The sequence below is a fragment of the Haliaeetus albicilla genome, chromosome Z (genome assembly GCF_947461875.1).
Source record: "Haliaeetus albicilla chromosome Z, bHalAlb1.1, whole genome shotgun sequence".
NCBI classification, from domain to species: domain Eukaryota; kingdom Metazoa; phylum Chordata; class Aves; order Accipitriformes; family Accipitridae; genus Haliaeetus; species Haliaeetus albicilla.
The window spans coordinates 55,796,671-55,810,437 of NC_091516.1; the positions used below are offsets into that span (position 1 = coordinate 55,796,671).

General features: G+C 46.9%; 1 protein-coding gene and 1 long non-coding RNA gene across 4 annotated transcripts; one reads left to right on the forward strand and one right to left on the reverse strand.

The window, feature by feature from the left end:
- Positions 1–120: 120 nt before the first annotated feature.
- Positions 121–7,405, reverse strand: XPA (XPA, DNA damage recognition and repair factor). 2 transcript variants are annotated; one of them, XM_069777725.1, is made up of 6 exons: positions 7,129–7,402; positions 6,594–6,710; positions 4,399–4,504; positions 2,610–2,775; positions 1,813–1,930; positions 121–349 (listed from the first exon to the last, which is right to left on the reverse strand). In XM_069777725.1, exons 1-6 carry the CDS (start codon positions 7,301–7,303, stop codon positions 201–203), a joined length of 831 nt encoding a protein of 276 aa, XP_069633826.1. In that variant the 5' UTR covers positions 7,304–7,402; the 3' UTR covers positions 121–200. The 2 variants fall into 2 exon arrangements, with proteins under 2 accessions (XP_069633826.1, XP_069633827.1); XM_069777726.1 differs by lacking the exon at positions 4,399–4,504 and having other exon boundaries at positions 2,610–2,810; positions 6,559–6,710; positions 7,129–7,405.
- A 1,475-nt stretch (positions 7,406–8,880) lies between these two features.
- Positions 8,881–13,537, forward strand: LOC104318178 (uncharacterized). Of its 2 annotated transcripts, XR_011323140.1 has the most exons (4): positions 8,881–8,990; positions 9,921–10,022; positions 11,276–11,386; positions 12,789–13,537. It is a non-coding gene; the product is annotated as an uncharacterized lncRNA (long non-coding RNA). The 2 variants fall into 2 exon arrangements; XR_718562.2 differs by lacking the exon at positions 12,789–13,537 and having other exon boundaries at positions 11,276–11,698.
- The last annotated feature ends 230 nt before the right edge of the window (positions 13,538–13,767 follow it).

Genomic DNA, 13,767 nt, shown 5'->3' on the forward strand with positions numbered 1-13,767 from the left:
CTTTTGGCCTACAAAGTACCAATTTATTCAGCTGTTAAAAATGTGTTACATTCTGCCCCAAGATCTAGCTTAAAAGCCAACAACTGAGAAATACCATTCTTCATAGAATTTTACAACAGCTTGTTCATGATTAGGATTTATTTGACTTCAATACAAAGTATCACTACAACATAATGAAATTATCTTTTAACAGATTAACACTACATCTTCTCATAAGTTAATTCATGGCCACATACAGTACATATCTTTTTATATACATCTTCATCAATGTTTTCTTCTGCTCCATACTCATGTTCATGAATACTAGCTTCTTTCTTCCACAAACTACTCCTCATAGCACGGCGGAGTTCTGATGAGAAATACAGGAAAATTTCAAGATTTTAATAAAAAATGGTTAATAAAATTCAAGCTAACCATGTTTCTGAGGACTGCAGATGACAATCTGCTTGTTGCCCTTCTTCCATAAATTCTGGGCAAGAATCTGCTGTTGCAAGAACAAGCTCTGACATGCCTTGCAATCCTCACCTTGTTTGCCTATTTTGAAGGGTAAGAACTACACAGACATGAGATCGTCCAGGAGAAGATTTTTCCATCTGGACTAAGTACATGTTGCCCACTGCCTTTTTACATGAAGCCATCTGAAGGTATCCAAAAGGGGTAGGTGAAATGCAGAAGAAAAGTTTTTATAGAACACCTCACTAGTTTTACGTGACCAAGAAAGAGTTACTTTTCATTCAGGTCACAGTAAGCCTCCCAAATGACTTGGCATTCTCTAAGCTTTATGCCCAATAAAGTGGGTTGCCTCTGCAGCAGCCGCAGTGAAGTCAGCGGGTTTTCAAGAGAGCACAGGCTGGCAGCCTAGCCCAAGATATTATCCGGATGTTTCAAGTGGGTGGCAAGCATACTGAACAGCAAAACGCGGTCACATTTTAAGCCAAGCCATTCAGGCTGCAAACTTTTGTCACGTTAAGGCCTGTACTTGCACTGAACTCTTGGCATCTTGGCTACAGTCTGCTGCCAGTCCTTCTGTGCCCTCAACATCAATGGTCCAGACAGGAGTTATTTTCTCACCCTCACGTTCTGCCTCCTCCAGACAATACCAGTACAGCCAGCCCGAGCTTTCTGCCTCTGTGAACGCTGACCCGAAGCAAAGCACAGATGCTACGGGCAGCACGGACACCATGGTAAGCCCCAGCTCTTGCAAAGAAACAGACGTGCTCTTTTTTAAAATTACTAGCATGCCTGTGCTGAAATTATTTTTCAGAAGTTCTACCCACTGAATACTCTCCTAAATACTTATTTATCAGGAAAAAACCAAGGATAATGAGTAGCAAAAACAGCAGCTGGGAATACTGTGAACAGTGGGAAATGCCACTGTCTACCTTCATTTACAGTTACTCCACCTGAAGGCATTTGTATGACAGAATTATAACCTACTGCCACAAAAATTCATGTTCTCTGCAAGTCAGGAAAAGTAACAGAACAGCCTATGGCACATTCTGGGTCATACCAAAAAATTTTCAAAACCCCATAATGAACCATCGTAATTGATTTCTGTCACTTACATCATGTTCACAGGACAACAGGTTAATTCACATTGGAAGGGACCTCAGATCTCCGGTCCAGTCCTCTGCCCAAAATAGTCAGCTATGAGGTCAGACCAGACTGCTCCCGGCTTACCCACACAGCTCTTGAAAGCCTCCATTTTGCCACACTGAAGATTTTCTAAATACTTTAATCAGATGCAGAAACAAGTTCAAACAGAACCGTACTTTACTTCAGGTACTGCAGTATCTAAGTCTAGCCCTTTACCTTTAACTTTCTTATCAAACTTCTTCTGTTTCATCTTCTCTCTGCTGTCACGGCGGAGTTCCTTTGCTTTTTGCAATGATTCTTCACTACCCCAAACTTCAAGAGAACGCTTGATTACCTACAGGATGGACACAGATGTGTTTCTTTTCCCCTCAAACAGAAGTAAACTATTCTAACTCACAAATTTTATTTTTTCCCCTACACATACACAAGCCAACCCAATCTTGCCTCTGCCTCCCATCTGTCTCTTTGCTCTTGACCTGCAAACATGGCATTCCTTCCACAGTAAGAGAGAACACTGCTTTTTAGTATCAGCTAGATGTAACTTAGTCAGGGAAGTCAAACCCAACTCCAATTTTGCGCATACTCCACCGAAGCAGCAGCATTCCTACAAAAGTAGCAAACAAGAAATGACAACAGCCCTGTAAAATCTACTTGCCTTTCCTGCTGCCCCTGAAGGCAGAGCTTTGAACATGAGACCACAGCTACAAAGGGCCACACACAGCAGCAGCTGCCCCACACATTTCAGTGTTGCACCTGAAGGCCATGCACTTCATGACCTGTTAATTGTGCAAATCAGAGGTTGTGGTCCATGGACATCTCTCAAACACAGACATTTTCAGGAATTTGGACCACTGCTCTTTATTTTAACTATACAGAAAATTTACATAGGCTACACATAGTATACTTAGCTTTGGCAAAATCATTCAGAAATCAGAAGCGAAAAGAAAGCATTTTGGCTACCAAAGCTGTATGAAGGTAAAAAGAGGTCTGAAATACACGAACAGTTTCTATACCTGTAGTTTTAAATAAAGTTTCATGTCACCCCATCGTGAATTATGAGGGTTTTTCTTCACAATGAATCTGAGCACTGGTTCCCTCTTGTCTAAGTCACAGTCTTTAAGAAGATACTCTTCCTTTGCTTCTGTCCTTGTTATAAGCTTATGTTTATCTTCAGCATCTCTGGAAGATGTAAAATGATGATGAGAAAGGTACACCTGAAAAACACATTAACATCTAAGTCCCCATCATTTCTAACATTCCTGAAATACAGGCAGCCCTCTTCCTCTCTGTTTTTATGTACGCAAGTAACTTTGGATTCCAACAGTCTAGCTGAACTCCAGGATAGCTTTACTGAAGTTAAGTTTAAAAATTCTCCCATTTGACCAAACATAGGCTGAGAATCCTGTTTTTCTTCTGTTTTCTTAGAAAAGGGAGTAACTGAAACTTAAAAGGAGTATGAATAATTTTAGGCATTCACCTAACCCAGATGCAATTCAAGAGGACAAAAGTACAAGCCCGACACATGGTCAAGAGAGAAAGAATGTGTAATGTGAGACAGGTCAGATCACCTGAGACTATACACACTCCATATGCTTCTAGATCCCAGAAACAGATTGGCAACACAGAGCACTTGTTTCTAAATGCTACACAATAAGCAGAGAAACCTTAAAATAAAAACCTTAAAAGACTAACTTCTACCAGACAGATAAGGAAAACTGTGTAACCGCAGCAGCATTTATCAGTCAATTTAAAAAAAAAACATTTACGCAATCCTGACTGAAGTGGAACTTGAATTGCTCGAGCCGGAACAATCTGCCAAACCGTAAGTGCTAGCAACGGTCATCAAGGAAATACTGCTGTAAACGTAGCTTTACTAGAATTCAAAGTTCACAGTAAAAGGTAATGCACCGAGGAATGTGTGATGTTCAGCTACAAGAGCTATTTAGACCGAGGGAAAACCACTCATAATGCTCCAAGCCCTCTCAACATCTTTTTTCCCACCCATCCTACCTTCAAGAGACAGCACTTCATCTCTAATGACTGTGAACTGCCTACACCACGTGCACACCCCGACCGCTCCCTGTAGTAAGCAGGCAAGCTCTCAGAACAAACTCCTAGCTGCGTTCTTTTTTTTTTTCCCCCATTCACCCATTCATTCTTACACTCGTGGGTGGTTGGCTGCTTCAGCTGGTTTCATTGCCCTGCTTATCTTGATGGCTTTTGGAGCATTTTGTGTGTGAAAGGTAAGAGAGGACAGACTGCCTCCCGCTCAAGGTCAAACTCCTGCTTACCCTGCAGGTCAATCGGTAACCTCACAGGGGGGTTCTGCCCTTTGGCTGCCATGCTCCTTCCCCACTTGTGCTGACCAAAGTACTAACTTTACTTGGGTTAATTCACTAGGACAGCAAATATTCTCCTAATCCCTGCTCTACTTCAGAAAGCGGGTATTCTGTGTTCTATCAGTTTTTCAAATAGCTCTAGTCTGCAAACCAGACATTAATTTCCGTGCTGACAAACACACTAACTGCTTTCAAGACATCAGGTTTCCATGTTATATAAAAATCTATCGATGTCCCCTACCCCAAGACAGGCTCACAAGACAATGCTGTTCTCCACTTCCATAACGGAAAATACAGAGGTTATATAGTCAACTTCCATTTACTTTTTCAGCAAGTATTAAGTTACCGAAAAATGTCTTTGCTGACAGCCTTTTTAATTAAACAGAATTATTTTAATTAACTAAATTACAGCCAGCAATCTTTCCATAAAATAAAGCTTCCCTCTCCTGATTATTTGTAATACCTGCAATTATCACATGTTGCCCAATCAAAGTGCTGCATAAGGTAGGAATCCATGAATTCTTTGCCACAGTCTCCACAGATGAGATAGTCAAATTCTAGTACAGGTGCTAATGGAAAAAAATTTTTTTTTTTTTGTAAGAACTACCATGTTAAAAACAGGCATCTGGAATTGGTATGACAGGCAATTTTACTAAAATTTACATTATTGGTTCTTATTGTTACAGACTAGTTTCACTCCTGTATTCAAGTTTTCCAGAAAGATACAGTACAAATTCAAACCCGTTATCATGCAAACCCATCTCTGCTGGTATATTTCTGCTCTTGCTGGAAGGTTCACTGTATTAAATATTGGATTTCAACACTCAAATGCACACATTTGTTTCAACTTAGCCATTGTTAAAAAAAAAAAAAATCTCCGCATTTCCCCATAAAAGCACTTCATATCCCCTCCTACAGCTTCCTCCATTCTGGCCCTCCAAAATACATCCTGAATTACAGAGGACGTGCAGGCAGGAACGGAAGGAAGCAGAGAAGGGGATGCAGTTCGAAGAGGGTGGCTAGAGCAGGAAGCAGTACAGGAGCGGCACTGGCATCATAGTCCTCTCAGCTCTGCTCCAGTTTTTTTCCTTGCTCAGCCACACCTGCCTCTCCCTAAATGAGCTCAACGGAGGCCTGGGGCGGTTGGCAAGGCTCTTGTCCATTCCAGCTGGCAGAAATGGAGGTGGATGGCCAGAGAGCTGCTAGGAGTGGAATGGGGATGGAGCTCCACTACAATCCTCTCCCCAAGCCCTCTCAGCACTGCTCCAAGCCCAGACTCATCCCACTGCCGGCCATCACTTCTGGCCGCATCCTCGCCGGGTAGATCACCTCCAGCGTCATCGCCATCTGCTTTTATGTTCCATGGGACACCAAGAAACACCGATTCAGGTTACCGCAGCTATAAGGAATGTTCCTTTAACAGTTAACATTGTAATTCTAGCATTAAATTAACATTGGTATACAGTTCCAAGAGCTGAAAGTGAGGTAATGCTGCAGAATATTAACAATACCTGAAAGAGAAGATTAATGCTTGACATGCAGCACCATACATTTTTAATCGCGTTTGCATTTATAGCAGATTCGATCTAGCGAAGACGACATTTTATGCCAATTCAGTCCTACTAGCGACAGTGGGATGCTCAGTACTTCACATAGTCATGCTCTTACATCACATTTCATCATTTAAGGCAGTACTCCCGAATACGAAGACATTTTATTAAGACAATGACATTATGAATTACACAGCAAAAATACCCCCGGTGCAAAGGCATCCCAGATCTACTCCATTTATTGTTAAACATTAGCCCCTCAAAAGAAGTAGGGCTGCTAGTTGTTTACACTCTTAATGAAATCTGGTGGTGATTTCTAACAAAGAGATACACTGCACCAACAGCCCCGCAGCTGATTCAGAGCAGAACAAAGCAAGACAAAGACGATCCCAGAGAAGAAAGTGAATCTATTTTGGGATCCTTACTTCTCCATTTGCTTTTTGGATAGAGAATATCACAAGACAATATGTCGAAATCCTCCACCAAACGATCAGCAACTTGGCGTCAGCACGTTTTATAACGATAAAAGCTGGCACTGCAGCAGTGCTCAGATCTTGGCATAAACGATATCAACCTCAAAATTCCCAGAACCAACGAAACCACGCAGATTTACACTTATTTTGGTCTTAAAATTCAAGTTCCCGAAAGAAATAGTGGAAATAACGTTCATCGAGGGAAAAAAAAAACCTGCTATACCCAAGGGCACTGACTGTGTCCCACTTCTGCGGCTTAAAATTCTTCATTTTTAATTACCGCGTATTTGCTCGCCGCTTTAATGCTGAAAGAATCGGACGCGCCAGAAATTGAGCACATCCAGAAAGGCGCGTGAGGAGGAAGAAGGAAGAGAAAAAAGAAACGAGAGGGGAAAGAAGAAAAAAAAAAAAAAGAGGGCGGGGGGGAGGAGGGAAGGAAGAAAGGGTGAAAAAAAAGCCCGGGAAAAAAAAAAAAAAAAAGGCGCCCAACCCGCCCTGCTCGCTCAGCCCGAACCCGGCTCACTGTCGCCCCCGCGCCTTCCTGCCCTCCCCCACCAGCTCCGCGCACGCGGCACCGCCTCCTCCCGGCGCCCCAGCCACCTCTTTCCTGCACGGCTCCCTGGAGGTTTTTTTACCGGGGGGATGCACGATCTTCTCGGCGGCGCCGGGCTCTTCCTCCTCCTCCTCCTCCTCCAGGAAGAAGCCCCCTCCCGTGTCCACGACCTTGGGGGGGGCCCGCGCCCGCACGCCGCCTGCAGAAGACAAACGAGACGCCGCGTTAGCGGCCGCGGCGGGAGCCGCCGCCGCCGCCGGCAGGGGGCGCGCGCGCGCTCCCCCCGCGGCGCGAGGCGGGGGGCCGCGGCGCGCGCGCGAGGGCCCCCCTCCCCCCACGTGGGGGGAGGGGGGCCCTCGCGCGCCGCGGCGGCGGCGGATTCCCCCCCCCCCCCCCCGCTCCCCATTCCCGCCGCCCCCGCCGCCTCGCGCCCAACGGCGGCGCGGTGCCCCCCTCCCCCACCACCACCACCACCACCCCCCCCCCCCCTTCCCGCCGTCCCGTCCCGTCCGGTCCGGTCCCGTCCGTCCGACCCCCACCTCCCCCGCCGAAAAGAAAAAGGGGCGCGGGGAGCCGCCCGGCGAGGCCGGGCCCGTCCGCCGCCGCTGCCATCCGACCTGCGGCAGGGTAGGGCCGGGCCGCCAGCCGCGCCTGCCGCAGTGCCAGCGCCCGTTGCCGGTTCCGCTCGATCTTCGCCAGCGCCGCCGCCGAGAGGGGCGGCCGCTCGCCCGCCGCGCCCGAAGCCGCCTCCTCCGCCGGGGCCGGAGCCGGGGCCGGGGCCGCGCCCGCCATGGCGGCGGCTGAGCCGCGGAGCCCCGCGAATCCCCCCCGCTCCGGCAGCGGCGACTCGCCCTTCCCCTCGCCGAGCCGCCGCCGCACTGCGCCTGCGCAGAGAGGGAGGCGGGGGAGGGGGCGAAAGGGGCGAGGCCCCCCGCGCAGGCGCGCAGCCGCCGCCTCGCCTCCCCGCCCCGCCGCCCCGCGCGGCCTGCCGGGAAGCGGAGGGAGGGAGAAGGAGGGGGGGCGGGGGGGGAGGGGAGGGGGCGCGCGGGGTTTGGCGGGGAGGGGGCCGCGGCCTGCGTGGCGCCCGGCCACGGGGGGCGGGGGGCGCCGCCCGGCCCGGGGAGGAGAGGAGAGAGAGGAGAGGGGAAGGGAAGGGAAGGAGGGGGGACACGCGCGCGGCCGGGAAAGGGGGGGCGGGGTCGGGGGTCGGGTGGGGGGCCCAGCCGCGGCGGGGCTGGGGCTGGGGCCGGGGCTTTCAGCTCGGCGGGGCGGGGTGGGGGAGGGGAGCCGATGACCCTGCGATTTCCGCGCTGGCCCGCGTGTGCCGTTTCGAGCGCTTTCTGCACCAGGCTTCGCTTCAGACTTGAGCAACCCTGTGGAAAAAAAAAAAAAAAAAAAAAAAAAAACCACCACCCAACACGCCACCCCCTACGGCAGGAATTCCTTCACAGCGTCACCCAGCAAATGCCCCTTTTGTCCGCCAACCGCGGCCCGGGCGCGCAGCTGTGCCCGAAAGCGGGCACGCGGCGGCCTCGGCGCGGCCCTGCCAAAGTCCTGCGGAGCCACGTTCCAACATGGATGTGGCAACGCCCGCCGGACGGGCAGACGGCCCCGCGCCCGGCGGCCTGCGGCGGGGCCCTGTCCTCCCCGGGGGTGCCCGGGGCCTCTCCTCCCCCCCGAAAGAGCGCGGTGCTGCGGCGGCGGGGGAAGCCGCTCGGCTGGCAACCCAGCCGGGGGGCCGTCTGCCGTACCCCGCCTCGGTGGGCCTGCCGGAACGGCCTCGACCACGTTTTCTTTTCCCGGAAAGAGCCTTGACTCGCACCGCGGCTCTCCCGGCACCATGGCTGCTCGCCGCCCTGGGCGATCCAAGGCACGCTCGGCACGGGGACCGAGAGCTTCCCTACCAAAATCCCCGTCGCCACCTTTAATGGCTGCGCGTGATCCACGCGCAAGAGCAAAGGGAGAATAAATGGAGCCCGTAGCCTGCCTTATTGATGAGATACGCGTAAATGGCTTTGTCATGCAAATGTGGCTCTAAGCCACTTTCATATAAAGCCAGCTTAATACTGAGTAGCCCGTGATCCTCGCTGTCCGTTAGGCAGTGCCTGCCCTGTCCTTGGAGCGACGGGAATGAAGACATCGGTACCGATGTGTGCTCCCTGCCTGCATACCGAATTGGTATGACCTTAGGCACAGAAAGAAGTCTTCCTACCTGCCCCAAAGGTCTCTCTCTTCCACGAAACTAAACTAATTTCCCGCCGACCCTTCCCTGCTGCCCTCAGACTGTATCCCTAGTGCCTCTCCGTTCCAGTCCTAACTACCCACGGTAATTACCTGCATAGACTGGGTTTCTGCTGTCTCGAAAAACATTTTATTTCTTTTTTAGCCTGTCGTCCGCGCTTGGTATTAACTTTCAACAACAGCCAGCAGAGTGTGCTCTGAACGCTGTGAAAAGGACGTCCTGCTACTGACTGGGAGGGTGGGTTGGTTGTTGGTTTTTTTAATAATTATTTATTTATTTATTTATTTATTTTTAAACGCAGATGAAGACATTTTAAGTGGTTCAAATTTTTGCACGAGTGGTAGGTAGTTCCTCCCGTCAGTTAAAATACTCTTGTCGCAGATCACAGAACCTCTTCCTTAAAAATTAACAACTGAGTCATACTAAACTGTCCTCTTTCAGCAAAATTGCTTTTTGGTGTTTATGGTATAAAGTTGGAAAAGTGCCACAATGAACATGTCCGAATACCTTTCACGGTCAAAGAGAAGGGTCTATAACAGGAGGTATTTAATAGATGAATATATAAATTGCAATCCTGGCCTACAGGAAGCAGCTTATGAAATAGTACAGTATGAGCATCTGTTTACTCCAGACTCATTACTCTCTCCTTTGGACTTACTGACGGTGGAGTTACAAAGAGATTAATAAATACATTAGAAGTAAGTAAAACAAAAGTAATTTGAAGCAAAGTGTTTACTAGACAACTTGGAGTGGTTTGCTTGGAAAGCAAACACATGTATCCTTGGATTCCTTATTTTACTCTGGTGCCAGTCTTTTCTCCCTTGTTCCGCAGGAGCAGAAATTTAGGGAAGAGTGAACTTCTGAGTTGTGCTTGGGGGTTAACAAATAGTTCTGTATCATTCACAAACCAAAACCAAAACTGCGTTGAAGTGAAGTCGAGTTTGGGACCCTGTGTAAGCGTTTTAAGGGCAGAAGGACATTGTTACTATGCAACCAAACTGGAATCAGGATTAAAAGGAAATCAGAAGATATAAACAAAAGCAAATTCACGGCAAGGCACTCAAACAAAATTGGCTGTGGGCTGCAACTATCCATGCAATGCAGCTAGTGTTTTAGTAAGTGAAACTGTTTTAGAAACATATACTAGAGGTTTTCTTCTTTTTTCAGGATCAATCTGACGGCGCAGTCACAGCACAATATTCTCCCCAGCTCTGCTTCCGACCAGAATGAACCAAGTACAGTGCTTCTGACTTTCATGGTCATGAGAAGGTAATAAAACTAATAGTTATGCATTAGCAAGGGGTTACAAACTATCTCATATGCGCTCCTCTGGTCATGTGATAATACTCATGTTTAATATTAAACACACCTGGCTTAACGGGTGCACATGAGTTAATAATCATAATGGTATCTGTGTTTTAGACAGTTTTTCAGGTGCTGTATGCCAAGTAATACTTGATATTACTTGGCTGCTGGTAGCCATGTATTAAAAAGTAGCTGTCATTAATTGGCAAGTGTAGACATGCATTATTTCATAGCCACAGAGAACAGCATCAGTGAGTAGCTGAGTGCAGGGAGGCAGCTAAGCAGAGCTTGACAACTCATCACTCCCTTGGAGAAAAGGGTGAGCAGCAAGATGAGAATGTTTGCTGACTGTACAAAACTTCTTTAAGTTAGCAGGGGTAAGGGTCATCTGTAAAGAACTGTGGGTGACTAGACAGTAAAAAAGTAGATTAAATACAGGGCAGATAAATGCAAGATGATGTATGTGCAGAAACCTAGTCCTAACTTTACATAAACCATAGTGATATCTGAATTGGTTGCTGCCACTCAGGAGTGAGACTGAGTATGTGTGGCCTGCATAAACACCAGCTTGGTGTTTGGAAAAGCAAGGCACGTTTTAAGGAGAGGGACGGAGAACAAAACAGGGAACATATTTATGGCACTCCACAAATCTCTGGTGAGCTCGCACCATGAGCGCTGTGCCCGGTTGTGTTTCCTGCTTCTTAGAAAGGAAATACTGGAACTGGAGAAGGATAACAAGGATGCTTAGCTGTCTGGCTTCGTGTCCCTTGAAAGGAACAATTGAGTAGGCTCAGAGCTTTCCCTCAAAAGAAATTACTTAGGGGGGATATGCTTAAGGCCTGTCACATCCTAAGTAACTTCAAGAAGGTAGGATGGCAATTGACTTTTTGAGTACAAACCATCAGATTTGCTGTAGTGGGAGCCAGGCTCTAAACAAGAGATGGTTCTCTGCGCAGTGACATGGGGGTGGGTGCGTGCAGTGCTTTTCTGAATGGCACAGTGGGTACAGCGTGTTTCTCTGGGGTGCAGAGGAGATGGACGAAGTATTTGAAAGAGGGCTGTGTTGAGAGTTAGTGAACGAACACCCGCTCAGGCTCAGGAAATCCCCAGAGCTGAAAGCGGTTGGAGGCTGTGGGAGTGCTGCAGATGAGGTATCGTGTATTTGCCTTGTTTTTCCTCTTCCCTTGATGTTTGCCTGTGGCCTCTGGTGGAAACAGGACGTTGGGCTGAACAGGTTCTTCATCCAAGGCAGTACACCCCCTTCCTCTGTATTCACGGAGAATCATGCTGTAACTGCTACTTAAGCACCTGGAGCCACATAATAGCAAGTAAGTCTGTGTGATGGGGTCTTTCAGTCCAGATTCAAGGCTCATCTATACCAGGGCCTACTTACAGAGCAGCTGCTGTGCTGTGTATTTCCATTTTGCTTCATAATACACACATTTCTCTGTGTCCACAAAGTCTTAATAGCAGTCTGCATACAGTTGCATTGCAGTTGCATACCTACAACCAAACCATCTTTTTGTCCTCCCTCAGTAAAAATACTCGTTTCATGAGAAACAGATCTAGCAAAGTCTTAACTTTTCTATGGGTTTGTCTTTTGAAGGGAGTGGCTGTGGAGAAAAATTTCTTTACCTCTCTCCCCTCCCCCTCCCCCCCTCCCCCTTCCCATCCCCATCCCCCTCCTCTTCCCCCCTCTCCCCCCCTCCTTCTTCTCCCTCCCCCTCTCCCTCTCCCTCTTCTTCTCCCTCTCCCTCTCTCCCTCCCTCCTTTGATGATTCAGGTGGTAGCATCAGTTTTAGCCACATTTGAATTCTGTAGCCAGCAATTGACCAGCCAATACACACAGGCTGTTGGCTGCTGCCTCTTAGCATGACTAAGGCATTGGATTTTGTCCAATGATTTAAAATACTTTTATGGGACAGAACAGTTCAATTGCATCCTTAGGGGTGTAAGGCAAAAAATACCATGCCCTTTGTGATTATATTTCCATCAGGTTTTTGGTTTGATACACCCATTTCTTACATTACCTTAAATAAATAAATGGCGAAGTATTGCTGGCTTCTTGAAGAAAAAGAAGCATCTGACCTACAAAAAACGAAGGGAACTTGTTAAAACCGGAGAGTGCACCTGCTTGGATTTGCATGTTCTCTTTCTGAATTCACCTATGCCATAGCTCACGCATCAGAGACACGCAGTGAATCATCCTGTTGGACAGAATGGGACACGCAGAGTAAATTAAGTTTGTCATCTCTCTGTGAGATTTTCTCATTTGCTCACTACCTGTAGGAGGGGATTTTCATAGTAATGTGACCTGTCTTCACGCTCCATTTATCATCTCCCAGTTGATGTACATAATCTTGGTTGAACAGATAGATAATGGAGGAAACACGTAAAGTGTTGAATGCTTGAGCAACAGATCTGAAAAGAACAGGTAGGCAAAAATTGAAGTGCAAATGTTTAAAGACAAGAACTGGCATTCTTCCCTGACAGGAGATCTTAATGCAAGTTTGTTATTATTTTCTCATTACAGGAGATGACAGAATGTGAAATTACAATGTAAATATCTTTTATTTGCTAGCATTGTACATGACTCTTCTGTTTTATTACCTTTACTGAATAGGACTTTAATATGTTTGCTTTTAATATCAATAGAAAACAGTGGTTTCACATCTGTGAACAGGAAAATGTCAAGGCATGATGAAAAAATGCTGCTTTTTACTGTTTCAGAAATCACTGCAAAGCTGACTGCACACTTTTGTTGTTGATTGGCAATCCAGAAAGAGAATTCCTTTTTTGCTGTTTTACCAGGAAAAGCATCTTTCTCTTCCATGCATGTAAAGAATGGGAAACTGTGGCAAAACAACAAACAAGTTCTGTAACTGCAGCATAGCAGCTTTTGACGATTTGGTACCTTCAATACAAAGAATAAAAACGTTGTAGGAAAGAATGTATTTTCTTCTGAAACTAAGGTACTGGGAGGTTTTTCTTGTCCCACCAATGGTTGGTAGAAAAGATGTTACGGAAATGGGTTTGAAGACCTGTCTCAACTGTCATGAAGTCGAACTCTTCAGGTTTTTGGGGCTTTTTTTCCAAATGTGCGAGGCTTGTCACATGCAGGGATATTTGCATATCATGTAAAAGGGATGTGTGTATTGGCAGATTTTCTCCCTCTCTCAATATTCCTATCTGGCCAGTTTTTTAATCCATGTAAGAACCTTTCCTGTAGCTACTTAGAAACATTAAGAAACTTTGCCTAATGCTTTAGTCACTTTTTCTTTCTATTAAGAGGATCTCGGGCATTTCTGAGACAGAAAATCAGTATATCATCTATTATACTAATCTCCGAGACATGAGACCTAGCTGTATTGATGGTGAAAGGCTGAGCATTCTGGAGAAAAGTGTAAAATTCTGGTCTTCCTGAAGTATTTAAGGAGATGGGGTATGTAACCATTTAAAAAGAAATTCTTCAAATTTCTGCTTTGTATCATTCAATGTATTAGACGTTTTTTTTTAAGCCATACCATAAAGAGATTCTTTTTACGATTGCTTCCAAGTCAGCCTGACTTGTTCCTGTGTGCAGAGTAGCTGGAACTGAAAACTGTAAAACAGCTGACAAAGTCTGCTGTACCATGTCCCAGTTGCCAGGGTTTAAGCAAGATGTTTCTCTTCCGGTACTTGCAAATCTCTGCAAAACATTTTGGTGCCA